This window comes from Myotis nattereri (assembly GCF_964212035.1).
Source record: "Myotis nattereri genome assembly, chromosome: X".
Classification (NCBI taxonomy): Eukaryota; Metazoa; Chordata; class Mammalia; order Chiroptera; family Vespertilionidae; genus Myotis; species Myotis nattereri.
Window position 1 is genome coordinate 152176447 of NC_138078.1, and position 12513 is coordinate 152188959.

Consider the following 12513-nt stretch of genomic DNA (forward strand, 5'->3'; position numbering starts at 1 on the left):
GAAAGGTTAAGTCTCCAGTGATGTTGAACCTTTTGAGCTCTGCGTGTCAGCATTCCCTGAGGGCTCCCTGACTGTGAGTAGGCGCAGGCTGGGCTGAGATACCCCTCCCCCCAAGCTAAAGACAGTCCTCACATTATAAAATTAGCCTAAAGAATTGAAGCACACCCTAGCCGGTTTGGCTCAGTGGATAGAGCATCGGGCCCCAGGTTCAGAGAGTCCCATGGGTTTATGTGTGGATGGAGACCAATTATGTTAAGATTTTCCTAACATTGTCAGGATAAGTGGTCACAAGTAAGACATCCCGATTGAGAATGGAAACGTTTGTGGGAGTCCTGCCTCACTTTGTTACATTGTCTTCTCACAAAGCAAAATTTTTGAATCGTTTTGCATGATTATGGAAAGGGGCCTTTTCCTACAGAGCTCTAAGAGATGTGTTATTACCATTCTTTTCTTTCTGGTTTAGCTTTGTGAGGTTGTTTCAGGAGAGTAATTTGAAGCTGCAGTGTACTTGATGTCCCGATGATGTCGTGATGAAATCCGCAAATGCATATGATCCCAGAGAAATGTTTAAGTCTGCGTTAGGCTTATTCTTTTGCTTGTCCTCTAAGTGAAAGAAAAAAATACCAACTTATACAGTGGGGCCTTGACTTACGAGTTTAATTCATTCCAAGACTGAGCTCGTTAAGGAGCTCGTTAACTCAAATCACTCTATCAACTCGATGCAAAAAATCAGCTGAGAGACTGCTGGTATCTCAAAATACTCGTTAGTCGGGACACTCGTAAGTCAAGGCCCCTCTGTACTTGAAGGCAAGCAGTACCACAAGAGTAAATGAAGAACCTTCTCTTTCTGCTGATTAACCACATGCATCCAGGTGTACTGCTTTTTAATATGCTTTTATTGATTTGCGAGAGAGCGTAGAAGGGAGGAGGATAGAGAGATAGAAACATCCATGATGAGACAGAAACATCACTGATTGGCTGCCTCCCGCACAACCCCTACTGGGGATTGAGACTGCAACCCGGACATGTGTCCAGACTGGGAGTCAAATCAGTGACCTCTTGGTTCAAGGGTCGATGCTCAACCACTGAGCCACACCAGCTGGGCAGGTGTACTGTTTTTACCTGTCAAAGCCAATGAGGTTGTTTTGTTTTGTTCTCTTTTGGTGTGTTTTTTTTCTGAGGAGGTGAAAAATACACACATATGCATGTAAGTGTATTTAATGACCTAAACCAGTGGTCGGCAAACTGTGGCTCGTGAGCCACATGTGGCTCTTTGGCCCCTTGAGTGTGGCTCTTCCACAAAATACCGACTTCTACGCATGGGCCACGAAGTTTCAATCGCACTGTACGTGCGCGCCCGCATGTGGTATTTTGTGGAAGAGCCACACTCAAGGGGCCAAAGAGCCACATGTGGCTCACGAGCCACAGTTTGCCGACCACTGACCTAAACCATTCTAGCCTACTATAGTATACTAGAGGCCCAGTGCATGAAATTTGTGCATGGATAGGGTCCCTAGGCCAAGGCCCTGTGTGTGGGGCAACTGGTCTCTGTGTATGGTGCAACTAGCGGGGTGATCGGGGGCCCCACTCGCACTCGCTTTGGCCTGGTGCCGCCCACATTCGCTGCCACCCACCCCTGGTTCCCGGTTCCCTGTTCCCCATTGGGTGATTGGAGCCTGTGGCTGAAGGGAGGGACTGAGAGGTTGGCCAGCAGGCCCCGATCAGGCAATCAGGGCCTGCATTGAGTATCTTCCCCCTGGTGGTCAGTGAGTTTCATAGCAACCGGTCATTCCACCGTCTTGTCGATTTGCATGTTACGCCTTTATTATATAGGATTGCTGTTGCATTTGGTATTATTCAGTAATTGATTCAAGAATGTAGAAATCTTCTCTTTGGATTATCTTTAGTTCAGATACTTATTGGATAACTACTAATCACAAGGAACTGTGTATGTTGTATGTGTGTGTGTGTGTGTGTGTGTGTTTTAATGCCTGGGCATTGGTATTTCATCAATCAACCTGTTCTGAAAGCCACCCGTTTAGATTGAGGAGAGGACTGGGTAGGCAAATGATTGGGCCAGTGGCACTCTGCTGGTAGAAATTCCCACCTTCCCTATGGCAGTTGAGAACCATGCCAATTTGAAGTTGGAGAAAGATGAAGGAGTTCTCTCTGGTTCCAGGTGAGACCGGAGATGCTGTTGGCGACCAAATCATGGCACAGCTTTCTTTTTGTGAAGTGCCTGTTCCAGTGTTTTGCCCAGGTTTTATTAGGGTGTATTTTCTTTTCTTTTACTTCGGAATTATTTCTGTGTTTTGGTTCTTGACTAAATATTTGTACTGCGTATCCCTTCTCTCTGTGGGACTTTAAGCAGAAACATAGCAGATTTTCAGTTTTAAACCTCACTGCAGGGATGACTGGGAAAAGTTTTTAAGTATTTCTGGTAGAAAATGGTAGTAGCTTAGATTGTGGTATGAAACATGGGGAGGAGTGGACAGGATTCGGAGATATTTGGGATAAACTCAATAGGAATTGTTAGTGAAGATTAGAACAATTGTGGCTGAGAGGAAGGGGTCAAGAATGACAAGTTTCTGGTTCAAAATATAAAAGCTAGGTATATTGCCAGTAATCTATTTCTTATTTTGCTTAAGATGTTGGGAATATAGAGAGAATATTACAAAGATTATTTGCCTTGAACATAAGAATGCTATTTAGAGATTTTGGAATGCAAATTTGTTTTCTGTTTTTCTGGTTTAATAGCTTTAAATTATGAATTCCTTATCTCATGAATTATACAAACATATGTTCAAAATTACATCACTTAAAAAAAAAACCCATAAAATTGCATCACTTAAATTTGATTTTGAAAACTATGGCTGTAGTAGACAATGAAATGTCAGTAGGATTTGAAGGGAAATAGAACTTAAGAAAATCAACGAATTAAACTTGGCTTTTTTTTTTCCAGGGGTCCCTTCAGTGTTGTACGACGATGTATCAACAGAGAAACTGGGCAACAATTTGCTGTAAAAATTGTTGATGTAGCCAAGTTCACATCAAGTCCAGGGTTAAGTACAGAAGGTAAGAGATGGATTTCAAGTAAGTTATTTGATGTCTGGCTTTATTTCACCTCCAAAATCCATTTATCAACCTAACCTTCATCTGGGGGTGGGGAAATGGAGGGTATAATGTAGTGAGAAGTGGGTGGAGACAACTTAAGCTCCATTCTAGTTTGTTAGAATTCTAGAACTTAGAATTTGAAAGATAGAGTTATTGACAGAGTTATAAAGTCACCTATGATTGCTTATAGGCCTATGTTTTATTAAGAGGAAAGTGAATTCAGAACATATATATTAGGGTCTAATTTTGAGTTCCATGGTACAGAACATGGGATGGGAAGGGAGGGAGGGGAAATAATGCAAAGATATGACAATTGCAGATTGAAAAGAAACTCAAATGGATTTTCTTCAAGTCCATGACTGCCTACCTTTAAGAATATGATCTAAAACAGTGGTTCTCAACCTTCCTAATGCCACAACCCTTTAATACATTTCCTCATGTTGTGGTGACCCCAATTTCATTGTTACAAATTGAACATAATTAAAGCATAGTGATTAATCACAAAAACAATATGTAATTATATATGTGTTTTCTGATGGTCTTAGGCCACCCCTGTGAAAGGGTCGTTCGACCCCAAAGGGGTCGCGACCCACAGGTTGAGAACCGCTGATCTAGAAGAACTAAAAGACTCATGTCACGTTGACTTAAATCACATAGGTTGTATATGTGAAAACTTGAAAGATCAGTACTGTTAGGACTTGCAGGACTTAAAATTTTGTTACAAGACATTGATATGTGATCATATTCATGTATAAATATTTAAAAAGAGTATGTAAGCATTTAACATTATTTATTTTTATAGTTTTTAAGCCATAGTTTCCTGGAGTCACAATTCAAATATGCTCATACTTCATATGGCACAATTATTATATTTTTCTAATTAGCTGTCTTCTAACTCGAGACTTTTTCACAGTCCGGTAGAAGATGTATCTTTCTTTAGTCCTTTCCGTTTTAATCCCAGGAGCAATGCAGGTGGCAGTTTCAGTTGGAAAACCTAAGGCAGAATGGCCTCTTTCTGCTTTATCCAGTTACGCTACTTTGGGAAGTAGAAGTCCACATAGTATGAGCTCCAACTTAATCTGCTCCTGCAGATCTTTTTTTAGGATCATTACTTTTAAATACATCCGTAAATCTTTGAAATATTATTATCTCTATGCTGATTATAAAAAATTCATGGAGGTTGTTACTCAAAGAATCAGTAACTGGTTTTTTAGTTCCTTGAAATTTTATGGTAAGATTTCGAGATTTTACATCTCATGGTTTCATACTCTAGAATTGGTTATTATTTAAATTATAAATTATTTTATACATTTAGCAGAATTTAAAATTTACTTCTAATCAGGCTTTGCAACTAAATTGTGTCTCCTAAAACTTTTCAACTGCATTTAAGTTTAATATACTGTATTTGGGTTTCTGTTCCTTTGTCAACTAATAAAACCTTCCTGAGTATTGAGGTAATTTTGCATAAACCTAGTTTATTAAACATATCGATGTGTTGAATCTTTATTTCTTTTCAATGTTCTGATACTGTTGATGAACTGTTAGTAAGAGTCCAGTTTCAAGTGAAAAGTCTAAGTCAATTACTCAATATACCTATAATATGTTGATTTCGTTCATCACTATACCTAATTCTGAATCTGTCCAGGCAAAAGACGGTTTTAGGGAGACAATTAATTACCTTCTTAGTTGGCTGAGAATGTTTATTGGCGGCTGATCCTCTTTTGATTGTCACCTATCAGGGAATCAAATGCCAAACATTTTTAAAAGAGGGGGTTGGCATGTTGTCCATGCCTCTTGGTGTAAGTCTTGCCTTTACCTAATATAATATACTAGAGGCCTGGTGCACAAAATTTGTGCAAGGGCCTTGGCCCATGTCCCCGCCCACTGCCACCATGACCCTCACTCGCCGCCACTGTGCCCAGGGTCCTCTGCCGCCTATGCCTCGGCCCCTACCCTCTGAAGCTATGTCCAGAAGGAAGGACGTCCAGTCTAATTAGCATATTATGCTTTTATTACTATAGATGGGAAATTGTAGCTCACTCCTTCATTGCTTTGGCTACATACATGTCTTCAAGTCCTGTTCTGAAGACAAGGCCAGGTCATTCCATTGATCCTATGTGGTAGGGCCACAGCCTGTAGATATTAAAAGACTAGAGGCCAGGTGCATGGATTCAAGCACGGGTGGGGTCCCTCAGCCTGGCCGGTGATTGATCGGGGCCAGCCGGGGGGAGGGACTGCAGGAGGTTAGCTGTGGGAGTGCACTGACCACCAGGGGAGCAGCTCCTGCATTGAGTGTCTTCCCCCTGGTGGTCAGTGCATCATCATAGCGACCAGTAGACAGGTTGTTTGGTCAACTGGTCGTAATGGTCGCTTAGGCTTTTATATATATAGATATCCAGTTGAATTCTGTGTATTACTTATGCCTTTATCTGGTTTTCATCGAAGTTAAACATTCCTCAAATAAAAGTGTGCAATTCGTTTTTTATATTTATGGCACCAAAACGTAGTTTTCCCACCTCGTTTAGTACAGTGATTGAGAAACATAATCAAAATTTTATCTCCACCCCAACCTTATTTTTTTGTCAGTGGAGTTCCTATACCCTCCACTCACCATGTTCACACTAGCTTACTTTATTCTGACTTGAACACATTTCATTATAAGATGTAGATGTAACAAATAATAAAACATCTTTTTCATTATTTACAACCTCTTTGAACACTGCCCCCCCCCCCACTGCCCACGTCTTTTAACTCTTTTCCTGTCACTACAGGCAAAACATGTGATCCCTTTTGACCTTGCAAGTCAGTATACAGATCGTTAGGGTCCAAAATGACCTCATTCATGGCTAAAGAGAGGAGATGCCTATTTTGAAGTGAAATTTAACACAACAAAAAGTTCAAATAAGTTCACATGAGAATATCTAGAAATACTGTATATGTATTTACCATTGCATTCTCTTCTAATTAAACCTGTATCCGGCAACAGACAATTTAACATGCTATTCTTTATTCTTTCCTTTTTTTGTCTTTGTAGTTTATTTGATCATTGTCATTGTCTCAGCACTTTTTTCCTGTTTTCTTAGTGCATTTGTATTCAAATATATTATTGAGTAAAATACATTTTATAAAGGGTCACCTCGCACTAACATGTACTGTTATTTAGCTAGGTCTTACACATACAAAAAGAGCAGCTACTCTTAAGAGACTTACAGTTTAATAGTCTCCAACTAACATTTTTATGAGAAAGCATACGCAATAACTCTAAGTATAATGTACAAATTCGCTTTTGAAATGAAATATGTACATTGGTTGGAGACCACTTCTATATGATTTAATATTTTAAATTCTTATTACTCCACTGAAGATGAGATATTATAATTATTTGAATATCTCTTTTCCCATTAAAATCATAATTTTTTTCTCCAATGGGGATTTTTAATGTACAGGCTGCAGAATATCCATAAGTCACCAGAAGGGGGTGTGTACCAGACAGCCGATAAGTGATTCTTTCTCATCATTGATGTTTCTATCTCTCGCCCTCTCCATGGAATCAATAGAAACATATTAAAAAAGAAGAATTGAGTCCCTTTGTATGCACAATTATGTATATATGTTCACTTTCCTAAGAAGAGAATCCACAGGTTTTATTATGTTCCTACACAGTCATATGATTTCCTAAATGGTTCAGAATATCTTCTTTCACATGGGCATATTGCTTCTGACCTGAGGATATTTTTATACTTACATACACAATCCCCATTAATGAAATTCCTTTGTTATGATCTTAAACTTTCAATTAATAGACATTCTATCTTTTACTCTGCTGAGACTCTTGTGAAATTTAGATATCAAATTTAATTCAGGCAAAGTACTATAGGAAACATAAGGAAGGTAAGATGGATGGAATTGGAAACTGAATTGACAGAGTTCTGAGATCCTGAAGGGACTCAATTCTTCCTTTTTAATATGTTTTTATTGATTCCATGGAGAGGGCGAGAGATAGAAACATCAATGATGAGAGAGAGAATCACTGATCAGCTGTCTGGTGCACGCCCCTTCTGGGGATCAAGCCCGCAACCCAGGCATGTACCCTGACCTGGAATAGAACTGTGACCTCCTAGTTCATAGGTCGACACTCAAAACCACACTGGCCGGGCAGGACTCATTTCTTTATGGTTTAATTTTTAAAGTTCGAAATGATGGTTTTTATTTTGGAATGTGAATTAAGCTATCTTCTAGAAAGAATATAGATGGGGTTCTAGTTTGGTTAGTCTTCATGACTATCTCATTCTAAAAGTTCCAAATAGCAGATGATGTCAGCAAAATCTGAGGAGTAAGGATCATCGACAATTCTCATCTCCATAAAAGCAAGGGTAGAGCTGGCAAAAGCTGTCACAATCAACTTCTTCAGAACTCTGGAAATTCGCCAAAGGCTTGCAGCTTTTCAGGAAGAATTTCTTCAAGGAAAACAGCTTATTCTTGATAAGAACTGTGACCTTTGTGGCATTTTAACTGGCCCCAGGCCAATTCCCTGCTCTCTAGCTCCACAGTGTCCTTGAAAACAGTTCATAATCATGGTAAAAAATATATATATACAGGAGCCTGGCTGCCACCAGAGGAGGCAGAACAGAGACAGAACGTCTTGACAGCCTCATGCCCAGGAACTTGTCATTATGCGATCTGCCTGGAAAACTCCACTTCCAAGGCTTGAGGCAGAAGATAACAGTGGGGCAAGCAGAAAGCTACCCTAAAAGCTTACAAATAAAGCTGACGAATGAGATGTCTCTAGGGGCCCTGAAAACCTACAGCATATTCTTGGGAATCAGGCCCAACCGAGGGTGACTTGGTTGGTTGGAGTGTGGTCCAGTACACCAAAATGTGATGGGTTCGATTCCCTATCGGGGCACATGCCTAGGTTGTGGGTTCACTTCCCAGTTGGGGTGCAAAGGAGAGGCAACCAATCAATGTTTCTCTCACACATTGATGTTTTCCTCTGTTTCTCCCCCCTCCCCCCTTCTCTCTCAAATCAACAAAAAAAACATATCCTTGGGAGAGGATTGGAAGAAAACAAAGATTGCCATGCACAGGCACACGTGTAGGATTGTGTACAAGCTCAGAAAAGATCTAAAGGGACTTAGGCTCTCACCTTGAGCTGACTTCCAAGCTGTGGAAGCAGGAATTGAATGCTAAGGCAGAGGTGGCACCTCCCTGACCGGTGAAGCTGTGCCCCAACACACACACAAAGATTCAGCTAACCAAGCAGTAACTTAGTGGCCACTCACAACAAAGAATACAGACTTCACAGAATTAGCTCCCCAAACTCACTAAAACAGTAAATAGCAGCCATAACAACAAACTCTGGAGGAGGTGAGATTCTGATTTCCAGAGTTAACACATTATTTAAAACATCTCATTGTCAACAAAAAGTTATGAGATGTGCAAAAAACAAGAAAGTATGGCTCATTAAAAAGAAAAAAAAAACAATCAATAGAAACTATCCCTGAGCAAACCCAGATGTTAGACTTATCGGAATAAAAGTTTAAATCAGCTATTTTAAATGTGTTCAAAGAAATCAAGGAAACCGTGTCTGAAAAACTGAAGGGAAAATATGAGGATGGTATTTCACAAAATAGACACTATTCATAAAGACATAGAATTTGTTTTTAAAAAGAGAACCAAATAGAAATTCTAGAGTTAAAAATGACAGTAACCAAAATGAAAGTTCATTGGAGGAGCTCAATGGCAAATTTGAGCAGATAGCAAAAAGAATTAGCATTTTTGAAAATAGGTCCATTAAGATTATTTAGTTTGTCTCTGACATTTCTTTAGCAATATTTTTTCTGACATATCTCCTCATGCAAGGGAAACAAAGAATGTGTATGCATATATGCACAATCCATGGACATAGACAATAGTGTGCTGAAGGCCGGGGGGGAGGGGGAGAGAGGCAGGTGCAGGGTGTAGGGGGTCAATGGGGAAAAAGAGGGACATCTGTAATACTGTCAACAATAAAGATACATTTAGAAAATAAAAATAAAACAATCTAAAAATAAACAAATGGGACCATATTAAACTAAAACATATTTACACAACAAAGGAAACCATCAACAAAGCAAAAAGACAGCCTATTGAATGGGCAAAGATATTGGCCAATGATACATCCAATAAGCAGTTAATATCCAAAACTTACAAAGAACATACACAGCTCAAAACCAAAAAAAAAAAAAAAAAATAGCGCTAGCTGGTTTGGTTCAGTGGATAAAGCATCAGCCTGTGGACTGAAGGGTCCTGGGTTCTATTCCAGTCAAGGACACATGCCCGGGTTGCAGGCTCGATCCCCAGTAGGGGGCATGCAGGAGTCAGCCAATCAATGATCCTCATCGTTGATGTTTCTATCTCTCTCTCCCTCTCCCTTCCCCTCTGAAATCAATAAAAACATTTTTTAAATCAATGATAAGCAAGAAAATGGGCAATTTAATGTGCTCCAAAAACAAATCAATGGACAAAATGAGTACTTTACCAAAGAGGTTGAAACTTTAAAATAGAACCAAACAGAAATTCTGGAGATAAAGAACTCAAGAAAAGAGATCAAGAATGAACTAGTGAGCATAGGAAATGGAGCCAGCCAGATGGAGGAGAGAATTGGTGATATCAAGGGTAGAAATCTGGCAATGATGCAGTAGAAGAAGAGAGAGATTTGAGCATTAAATAAATGAAAGAACTCTATGAGAACTATCTGACTACATCAGAAAGAGAAATATAAGATTAATAGGCATACCAGAAGAAGAAGAGAGGGAGAAGGGCAAGGAGAACCTGTTCAAACAAATCATTGATGAGAACTTCCTAAACCTATGGAAAGAGCTAGATCCTCAAATCCAAGAAGCAAGCAGAACACTTAATTACCTCACTTGAAAAAGGCTTTCTCCAAGGCACATTGTATTCAAAATGTCAAAAATTAACAACAAAGAAAGAATTCTCTTGGCAGCAAGGGAAAGGAAGAAAGTAACCTGTAAAGGAAAGCCCAATTGGGTTATCATTGGACTTCTCAGCAGAAACTCTACAAGCTAGACGAGCGTGGAACCAAATATTCAAATGACTGAAAGAATTTACCAACCAAGAATTATGTATCTAGCAAAGTTATCCTTTAGATATGCAAGAGGAATAAAGACTTTTCCTGACATATAGAAGCTGAGGGAATTTATCTCCAGGAAACCTCCATTGCAGGAAATACTCAATGGGGGTCATTCTACCTGAAACAAAGAAGAAAAGGTCACAAAACTATGAATAAGATCACCAAGAAACTTACAGCATAAACAGGGATAATTTGTGACAGTAAAAATATAAGAGAAGCAGTAGAAGAAAAAGAAACCATCCAGTTAGTGAGTAAAAGACATGGCCTGTACCTAAGAGAAATAAAACATATGTCCACATAAAACCTTGTATAACAATATTAATAGCAGTATATTTATAATAACCGAAAGGTGGAACCAAAAATGTCTATCAACCCATGAATGGTTAGACAAATGTGGTATATGTATACAGTGGAATATTTATTTAGCCATTAAAAGGAATGAAATACTGATACTTCAAATGACAACGTTGAATACATTATGATAAGTGAAATAAACCAATCACAAGAGATCACATAATATATATTTTGTTCATATGAAACATATAGGTTAAAATTCCAGTTAAAATCCCAGGAAGATTTGTTGTGGCTATAGAAAGCTTATCATAAAATGTATAATGGTAACACAAAAGAACAAGAATAGGTAAAATAGTTTTGAAAAACTGTAATAAAGTGGGAGAAATCATTCTATCCCATTTTAAGACTTATATAGCTATAAGAAATAATACTCTGTGGTACTGGCACATAGACACATAGATCAATGAAACATTACATTGTCCGGCAGTAACCCCACACAAGAACAGCCAACTAATTTTTGCCAAAGCTTCAAACCCAATTCAGTAGTATGTGGATTGGTTGGTTGGTTGTTTTTAACAAACGGTGGTAGAGCATTGGACATTTATAGGCCAAAAATTGAACCTCAACTTAAACCTCACATCTTATATACAAATTAATTGTAGGTTTAAATGTAAGACATAAACCTACATAACTTTTAAAAGAAAATATACCAGGAAATCAGTGACACCTAGGAGATGGCGTGGTTAGACATGACACCAAATGTACAATCTATGGATGGAAAAAACAACAACATGAAACTCAACAGTAAAAAGAAGCAAAAGAAACCATCCAATTAGATAGTGGGTAAAAGACATGGACATTTTCCCAGAAAGTTCCTACCGAGCACATGGAAATGTTCAACATCATTATCTATTAGGGAAATAACAGACTTAAACCACAATGAGATATTGCTATACAGCTATTGGAACAGCTGCAATAAAAATCATCATGTATTCTGGCAAGGCTGTGAAGAAGATTGATAAAATGGTACAGTCACTTTGGACCAATAATTTGGCAGTTTCTTTAAAAAACTTAGCATATACTTGCCATTCAATCCAGTAGTTGTACTCCAGGGAAATGTACATCCCAGAGAAAGGAAAACCTGTGTTCACACTGAGACCTGTAATAAGGTTTTCATAAAGTTTCTATTGAAATGGGTAAAATTTAGGAAGAACTAAAATGTCTTCCAATGAGTTAATGGCTAAACAAATTGTGGCACATCCCTACCATGAAACAGTACTCAGCAAAAAAAAGAAATAAAACGAAAAAATTATTGGTGCATTCAGCTACTTGGGTGGATCTCAAGGGAATTATGCCATGTTTAAAAAAACGATTTCTAAAGGTCATACACTGTATGATTTTTTATATAAGCTTCAAAGTCATAAAATTAAGGAACTGGAAAATAGATTGTTACGTGAGACCACAAAGTTTGTGTGAAAAGCGTGAGGATTGGTAGCTGACTATAAAGGAAGAGTATGGTATGGTCATTGTGGGGGCTGTTTGTGGTGGTGTCTACATGGTTTTACACATGGCGATAAAATTGAATAGCTCTACACATACACACACGAGTGGGTGTAAGATGGGTGAAATCTGAGTAAGTTCTGTCAACTGTCCCAATGTCAATTTCCTGATTTTGATATTGTACTACAGTTGGTTAAATAAGGTGTTACCACTGGGGGAAACTGAGTACAGAACCTCTCTGTACTATTTTGGTACTTTCTGTTAGGGTACAATTATTTTTAAACTAGAGGCTCGGTGCACCAGTGGGGTCCCTCGGCCTGGCCTGCGGGATCGGGCTGAAACCGGCTCTCCAACACCCCCTGAGGAGTCCCAGATTGCGAGAGGTCACAGGCCAGTCCGAGGGACCCCAGCGGTGCACAATCAGGGCCAGGGAAAGACGCAGGAGGTTGGCCAGCGGTGGAGGTACCATGGGA

General features: G+C 39.0%; 1 protein-coding gene across 8 annotated transcripts in view; it reads left to right on the top strand.

Moving 5' to 3' along the window:
* CASK (calcium/calmodulin dependent serine protein kinase) overlaps window positions 1-12513 on the top strand; it is a gene marked incomplete at its 5' end in the record, with an annotated part of 281999 nt that overhangs the window by 65063 nt on the left and 204423 nt on the right. For 6 of the 8 annotated variants that reach the window (XM_081081818.1, XM_081081820.1, XM_081081821.1 and 3 more), the window contains one exon: window positions 2963-3075. In XM_081081818.1, coding sequence (XP_080937944.1) covers window positions 2963-3075 — 113 coding nt within the window. Of the gene's footprint in view, window positions 1-2962; window positions 3094-12513 lie in introns of all 8 variants that reach the window. The other 2 variants (XM_081081814.1, XM_081081815.1) reach the window with 1 other exon arrangement.